Source organism: Hibiscus syriacus, unplaced genomic scaffold, assembly GCF_006381635.1.
Source record: "Hibiscus syriacus cultivar Baekdansim isolate YM2019G1 unplaced genomic scaffold, ASM638163v2 tig00113724_pilon, whole genome shotgun sequence".
NCBI lineage: Eukaryota > Viridiplantae > Streptophyta > Magnoliopsida > Malvales > Malvaceae > Hibiscus > Hibiscus syriacus.
Window position 1 is genome coordinate 1,032,040 of NW_024063470.1, and position 8,450 is coordinate 1,040,489.

An 8,450-nucleotide genomic window follows, 5' to 3' on the forward strand; every position below is an offset into this window, starting at 1 on the left:
TTCAAGACGATGGCTCCTTACAGTGAGTAGGACTTGTTGTTTCCATAGTAAGAAGTTCGTTTCATCAAGAACCACGTTCACCCTTTTATTGGTGAATACTTTAGTGTTTCTTGACGAGAACTCCATTGATGTGGTTGTAGACGAAACATTGTGATCCATAGCAGAATGAAGAGCGAAAGCACACCCTAGGACGTAGTAGCGAATGATACCATGTTGAGATAGCTGGTATGTTTAAAAAAACAGTTTAAAAGTGAAAGATGCTCTTCTTCATACCTTTCCATCATCCTTTTACATGTTTTATATAGCTATCAAGATTGCAAGAACTTAACTGAACTATAACAGCCTACACTAACAAGACTCAAACCGACTAACAATATTAACTGTTGCATCTTCAAGAGCAGTAATTTGTTGCACCTGTGGCTAGAACGTTCCATGCACGTTGGACAGTAATCAGCCATGCACGAGCGTACCAACATGCATCTTCAACATACTTCAACATTGGCGCAATTTACAAGCTTGTGTCATCTTATATTGCGAAATCGATCAAGTTATTCTATCTATCCTCTCCATTATTTTCCTCAAGCCTGCCCCCGTCCCTAAAGCCTTCTCCTATCTTTTCCAATTTACTGTTCCCTATCCTTGAACCACCACTATTTGGAATTAGTAGGCCATCAAGTTTCTTGGACATTGGATGTACCCAGTCCGTTACTTTTGATTTACCAGGAACCTTCGATTCATATTCTTTTCTTGTCCTCGTATCTCTTTTATTTGAATCCTTAATCGTTCTTACGGGACATCCACTTGTCCTATTCTTATTTTTGTTATCCTCTTTTATCGTACTGCTTTTTTTCTAGTATCGTAACCGCTTCATGGTTACCTCCCTTGGTAGTAGAATCATGAGTCGCAACGTTTGAGATCTGTCCCTCCACAATTGGTACGATCGTAATCCTTTTCAAAGTCTCCAATGTTGTACCCTCTTCCTGCCTGCCTTGTGCTTTTTTGTTTGGTACCCTTGCCTCCTTGGCTCCGACGTTGTCATGTTCCTTGTTGTTAGCCCCTTGATTGATTGTGAGGTTGTGTGTTTATGGCACACATGTATTCATTGTCGTCGATTCTCTCGCATTTGAAGTTACTTGTGTTTAGCTGAGCCAAGAATCCTTATCATTCACCCCTTTTTCCACTCTGTCTTCCTCTTTCATGCTGCAGATTCTTTTCCTTTGTTGATCCAGTTATTTCTTTCATTTGACTTGCTGGGACGACTACCAGTATAGCGATTTCATTATTTATTATAACATTCATTGTATTTCCTTAAATAATTTATCATAATCAAATATTTTATTAATTTTTCTAATCTCAATATTCCCTTGGAATTTAGCCTACAAAAATTAGCATAAATAATAGTCGATCTAAAATAAACCACCGAAGTTAATAAAATAAAAATAACAGTTATAAGCTTATGGTTGACACGCAAATGAAAGCATTAAATGGTGAAATCTATTAACTAAAAATATTTTCCCCAAAGAGAGGACAGAGGAGGAGTGAGAGAGCTTCTTAAGCGCCATTTTTACGTTTCCCAATTCCAACGCCCAAAATATGACATCTTAGATTCTGTAAGAAAAGGGATATTTTTTTATGTTCTTCAGTTGAAAGGCAAAAGGGAAAAGAAAAAACAATGGGTTGTACATTTTCAGGGCTGAATGCATTATACGACTCCACGAATGTTGGAGGGGACGTTTGGATCAACGAAAATCGGTTCAAGATCGTGAGGCAGTTGGGTGAAGGTGGCTTCGCTTATATTTATCTGGTTAAGGAAGCCATCCCCGATTCTTCTTCTGCTTCAGCCGGTGGCTTAGCCAACAAAGTCAAGGACCCTTCTCATCTCTCTGGTTCGTTACAGTTTTTTATGATTTGGGCGTTTCTCTATTGGGATTGGTTTTCATGTGATCTGGATCTTCCTTTCACTCTTAGTCATTGCTTTGAGTTTCTTATTACTTTGAATCTTATGTTTAGCTATATATTTTTTTCTAGATTGTGCAGTGTTGTTCTCTTCTTTGGATTAGATTTTTGTGATTTTATTGGGTAGAAAATTTAACTGAATTCTTGTGTCGGCTCGGTTATTGTTACTGAATGTATATATTCCATTCATTCTGGTTTATATGATTGGAGTCTGATATCATGTGTCTGTTTTATGAGAAATTCGAACATTTTATCAAATCGGATCGATAATTAAAATCAGGGATCGATGGGATCTTTATTCTGTTGGTAAAACTAAGGCGTTTGAATAGAATTTCGTACTTAATATGGAGTCATCATGTTTTCAGTTTTATGAAGGTTTGACTTCTTTCCTATCAGATTTCAGATTTTTGCATTTCCCCCCTTGTTATCTGAAATTACATCTTATATGGTTTTGCTAACCTTTCTTTGTTTCGAGATTTATCAAGGACGGTGACATCTGCTATGCCGTCTTCTGGATTTTAATGTTTTAATTTTAGTATTTGTGTATTCATTAGATCAAAGAGAAAGTTAATCTGGTCTTGGGATGAACTTACTCGGGTTGCATTTGTAGACGATGGAACTTACGCGATGAAGAAGGTTCTCATTCAGAGTAATGAACAGTTAGAATTGGTTCGGGAGGAGATCCGTGTTTCGTCCTTGTTTAATCACCGTAATCTGCTTCCCCTTCTTGATCATGCTATCATTTCTGTCAAGGTAATTATTCATATCTCTTTCTAATTTACGCAGTAAAAGAAACTATTCTTCAAGACGAAGTCTTCTTTCATTAAATCACTTTTCATGCAATTGGATTTGTCTGAAACAATTTTATTCAACTGGCTAGCCTACACAACAAGGGTCATGGAATCACGAAGCATATTTACTATTTCCTGTTCATTTGGATGGAACATTACTGGACAATTCCAAAGCCATGAGTGCTAGAAATGAATTCTTTTCTACCTCAGATGTTCTTCAAATATTGCGGCAGGTAAATAAAGCTATCTTACTTTTGAACCATGTTCTGATATAGATTTAGTTGATAACCATGTGGCGCTTATTATTGGTGGATGTAGTGCATTCTTCTATTTTCTAATATTTTCTCTTGTCATGTATTAGTAATTGTATTTTCTTGTCGGATTCGTTATTAGAAATGGCTATAAGCATTTTGATTGTCCCTAATTATTTCCACAGTTGTGTGCCGGACTCCAGCATATGCACAATCTTGAGCCTCCATATGCACATAATGATGTCAAGCCTGGTAATGTTCTTATAACCCGCAGAAAAGGGGAAACGCCTCTTGCTATATTAATGGACTTTGGTAGTGCTCGTCCTGCAAGGAAGCAAATTCACTCTCGTTCTGAGGCGCTACAGCTACAGGTGCTTATTTCTCCTTTATTTTTCTTCAGTATTGAAGAATCTTCTTATATTCTGTTCTTTTGAAACTTCTTTCTCATCTTTGCTGAAAAATAATCTCAATCTCTTCTAGTTCCTTAAATCTGTATGCATCATGTTCTACCAATAAACATGTGTATTTAAACATGTATAAAATGATGTATAAGTTAAGTACATAATTGGCTTATGTGTATGATGCATTTAGTTCTCATCATCACAAAATATGTTAAAAAATTTCTTCTTGATTTAAATGCTATAATAATTTACTGCATTGGCTTACTATTGTCATCCTTATATTTTCTGCCTAAATTTGAAATAATATTCATCTCTGTCAGCTTATTGCCTCTTCTACCATGGTTATGTTTGTTCTTTTGTTTCCATATAGGAATGGGCATCTGAGCACTGTGCAGCACCTTTCCGAGCTCCTGAGTTGTGGGATTGCCCAAGCCATACAGATATTGATGAGCGAACTGATATTTGGTCGTTGGGGTGCACTTTATATGCAATAATGTAATAATAAGTAAATCTCGTTTTTGAAGCTTCATGTTTTACTTCCTGAAGTCTTTTCACAATTTGTGGAGTCTCATGCGTGTGTGGCTTGCAGTGTCGCTGTTGCGTTGATGTAGCATAACGCTATCCTTAAACAAGTTAATGCTGTTATAGGATATATACTTTATCAGATGCTTTAGTTTATCTTTGGAGCTATTGCTTTTATTCTTTGTATCGAACCTTTTTTGCATATGTGGTTACCATTTTTTTTAATCTGCTTGTATTATTCATTGTCAATTGTCGCAGGTATAGGGTATCCCCATTTGAGTATGCTCTTGAAGAATCTGGAGAAAGCCTGCAACTGGCCATTGTGAATGCACGGATTAAATGGCCAGCTGGACCTAAACCGCAGTATCCCGACACACTTCACCAATTCGTGACTTGGATGCTTCAGCCTCAGGCAACTGTTCGCCCTTGCATAGATGATATCATATATCACGTAGACAAGTTGATCTTGAAGTTTTCACAGTGAAATATTATATTGGGACTCGGTTGATCAGGAAAGGGCATTCAACCGGTAATAAAAGATCAAATCGATCATCCACATTCTAGCAACTTGTTATAAAGGCAAGTTTTGAAGTACTTCTGAAATGAAAACAGTAGCAGTTCCTTTAATCCTTTTTGCCTGTGTTACTTGGATTCGAGGGCGAGCGGTTATCGAATATAGATATGCGTTTGTCTAAGTTTTTTGCTATATATATTTAAAGAATGATACCTCGTACCTATATCAAAATATGTTGGATAGGGGTGTCCAACAGGTGTAATTTATGGAAAGTGAAGAGTCATAGGTTTCTGGAGTATTTGTGGTAGCTGAGCATTAATTCTTGTCATAACTATTAAACTTCATGATCTGTGATTTACAGAAGTCCAGATCTCCCTCTACATCCGAGATACAATTTTTTTTATATATGAAATCCTCAATAATTTGTGTTATCCTTTTACTTCATATTTATGGGTATCTCATTTTTGTCTTTCTGGATTGCATATATATTGATAATGTCAATTTCATTTCATATGCCAAAGGCTTCAAGAAGTGGGTTCATTTTCTGTTTAGTATTTATACCCAACACTTTTGTTCCTTGAGCATGGTGCATGGATTTTTCATGCAAACACTTTGTCAGACATCCTTTTGTTACTTCACTTGTTCATATATACTATTGTTGCCTTTCACTTCCCAAGAGTAAATGCGACAAGTCAATTTTGGAGTTCTGATCGCTACCATCTTTCAGCAGAGCTGAGCAGATCTCAATTCATTTACAGTGCTTGCTGCTCTCTATGACAGTGACTTTCACATTTTTTTTTTATTTTCTGAGATAGAAATTAAATAATTACATTTTTTTTATTTTCATGTAATTGTGTATTTTTACTACTTCATTACTTTTGAGTTTACCTCTTTTTACGGTGTATTTTTTTTTTTTTTGCGAGACTTTGATAAAAATAGTACATTATCTATGAAAATCTTTATCCCTTGAGGTAATGATATTGCAACTCCTCCGAAGCCTTTAATTGATTTTGTACTATCGAATATGGTATTAGCATTTGCATCTTTTACAATCAAATAAGAAAAATATTTTCTATTTTTAATTATAATATGTAATGTCTGCAGGACATGCGTCTTCATTATTCGTCTTACTTTAAACACTTGAACATAAACCAATACCACAAAAGCACTCAAACATATCTTACCAACAGATTGGTTCAAGTGGTAAGCGGATTGATATCACTTAAGCATGTCTTGAGTTTAAATCTTTGTGTATGCACAAAATCTTAGCTGAAAGACTCGGCCATCACAACCAAATATATGACTCGGATCGAGCGAAATTTTGGAACCCGGAAGTGAAAAAAGCACTCAAACATATACTATCACATTTTAAATAAAAGGAAAAACAAAGCACAATAAAACCACACAATGATGAAATAACAAGTACCATAAAATCATAAAAGAAGTATGAAATATTAAAATTCTTGATTTCTTACATAAAATAAATTCTCTACGTCAAAATGGATCATTAAAATATTTAAAATAAAATAATTCTTAACCAATAAAATTAAAATAAAATCTCAAATAAATATGATCAATTGAAATTTAGGTCAATCCCTAACACTATAAGTTACTATAAGAGAAAAATGAAAATGTGATTAACATTTAATTACGTATAAATAAAATTTTTAATATTTGTTTATAAGTTTTCTAATATTTTAATTTTTTATTGATGAAGTTGTATATTATGATTTATTAATAATATATGCGATTTGTGTACCGATACATCAAATTTATAGGTTATTCTTTTAAAAATTATACTCCATTAATAGTATATTTTGGCAAAATCATAATGAGATGTGCAAAACCAACAACTCTTGTCCTTCGAAATTTAAGAAGCATTGATTTGTTTATTATATATACCGTCTAAGATAAATTTGGCTTTCTTTTGACAGCTTCTAGCTGTCTTCTGCTTGATTCAAAGTCAGAATTAATGGGTCCATAGGTTTCCAGGTGGTGAATTTATATCTATTTTGTAGCTTTCTAATAAGTGATGAGGTGGCTATATCTCTTGTTTCTTTTGTCTTCTCTAAATACATATCCTTAGATTATAACAACTTAATCAGTCATATCTTCTGCTATCCATTTCATTCCTTTTTTTTTTTCTTTTCTCCTTGCCGTAAAATTTGATATGGAGGCTTCCAAAACCCATGGAGGCATCGAGGAATGCCATAGCAGTGAATCAGGGTGGACGACGTACATTGGTTTCTCCTTACACGGCGGCGAAGAAGACGGCAGCGACGACGGACACGGTGAAAAAGCTGCTGTTGATGATGATGATGATTCAATGGCATCTGATGCTTCTTCAGGTCCAAGGCATCAAGAGCATGGAACCACGACGACTTTATCTTTCAAGCATGACGAAGAAAATGTGGACGACGAAAGGGGCTGTTTCTTGGACAAGAAAGGTAAGAAATCAATGGAGAAAGAAAAGCTTGGGTCAATGAAAAACAAACAAGACGAAGAAGTTAAAAATCAGAGACCATTGAAGGCAAAACGAGCTTTATCTGATCCTTGTCGAACAGGTTCCAAGTTAAGACAAAGCATATGGTTCGGTAAACGAAACTAGAAAACTGCGTCTTTTATTCCCTATAATTTTTGCTCTTCTCATGATGATTTTGCTGGTAAATACTTACCAGAATTCAGCGTAAGAACTTAGCTATATCATATATATATATATATATATATATATATATATATATATATATATATATGTGTGTGTGTGTGTGTGTGTGTTAAACCTCTGATGTAAGAATTCCATCAAGAAATATAAGCTTCCATTAATGTCAAATTATATCCCAATCGAATTCTTTAACGATTTAGCAGAAAGATTGCTGTAATACGAACTTACGACGGCACTTTTTTTTATTTGGATTTTGTTGGATATATATGTTTTTTTACTATATTTTGAATTATTTTATGTATCCCGTGGGATAAAAATACTTAACTTGAATGCAAAATATATGAAATCATAGATCTATTAAATCAATGACCCACCTACTTTACTTGACGTATATGAATGTTATTCCTAGAGCAATGACAAATCCGTAGACAAGTATTAGAAACCACATGAATTTTGTATTAGCAGATTATCTTTTTGTACAACTTGATAATGCTTATTATTTAATGATATATAATCTATGTACATTGAGTGATAACGATAAATAAAAATGAATATACAAAATAACTTAGTTTTCACATTAATAAGATCATTAAATGTCCTATTTACTCACAATTGAATTACCATATGCAATATGCAAGCACAATACATCATATATCATCAATGAATTTTTATCATTATTTTTAGACACTCATAACGTAATATCCTCATTGAATCTCTACATACGTCTAGTTTCTCTCCAACAAAAGAATTATGTGAAGAATAATTTTATCTTTGGAATTATTCAGAGTCATCTCGTACATTTTCGGGGTCTTGAGTGAAATCTCAAAAATATGCTTTTATAAAATGAAAGTATATTTCATTACTTTGAACAATTAATTTAATATTACATAAATAAATCATAGAAAATGATTAAATTTTACGAAAATATATTTTTTATTTATTTTATTAAGAAACTTAATACAACTAAAAAAAAAAAAATATAAAGGATTGAATGCATGTATAATATATAGCTTGATTTGAATAATAAATAAATAAAAAGAATTGTATATTATTTTTTGTTAGATTGAGATTGAAGAAGACTAAAATTAAAGAATATTGATAAACTAAATAGTGAGATTTGAAAAAAGAAAAAATGATTAGATTTAATTCAAAATTGAATGAATAAATTAGAGAATGAAAAAAGAGGGTCGAAAATTAAACATTTAATGAAATTATAAAATTAAGGCCCTAATTAAATAAAAAGTTGTTAATTTAATTTAATTTTGAATGGATTAATGAAAAAGAGGGTCAAAAACTAATTTTTTTATGAATTATAAAAGTTAAGGGTTCTAATTATAAATATAAAAATTTGTT

At 33.1% G+C, this 8,450-nt stretch overlaps 1 protein-coding gene across 1 annotated transcript; it reads left to right on the forward strand.

The window, feature by feature from the left end:
* The first annotated feature begins 1,528 nt into the window (after positions 1-1,528).
* Positions 1,529-4,866, forward strand: LOC120187281 (serine/threonine-protein kinase 16-like). The gene is made up of 6 exons (XM_039191033.1): positions 1,529-1,886; positions 2,567-2,709; positions 2,837-2,980; positions 3,184-3,369; positions 3,770-3,894; positions 4,180-4,866. The coding sequence occupies exons 1-6, from the start codon at positions 1,673-1,675 to the stop codon at positions 4,403-4,405; spliced, it is 1,038 nt and encodes a 345-aa protein (XP_039046964.1). The 5' UTR covers positions 1,529-1,672; the 3' UTR covers positions 4,406-4,866.
* The last annotated feature ends 3,584 nt before the right edge of the window (positions 4,867-8,450 follow it).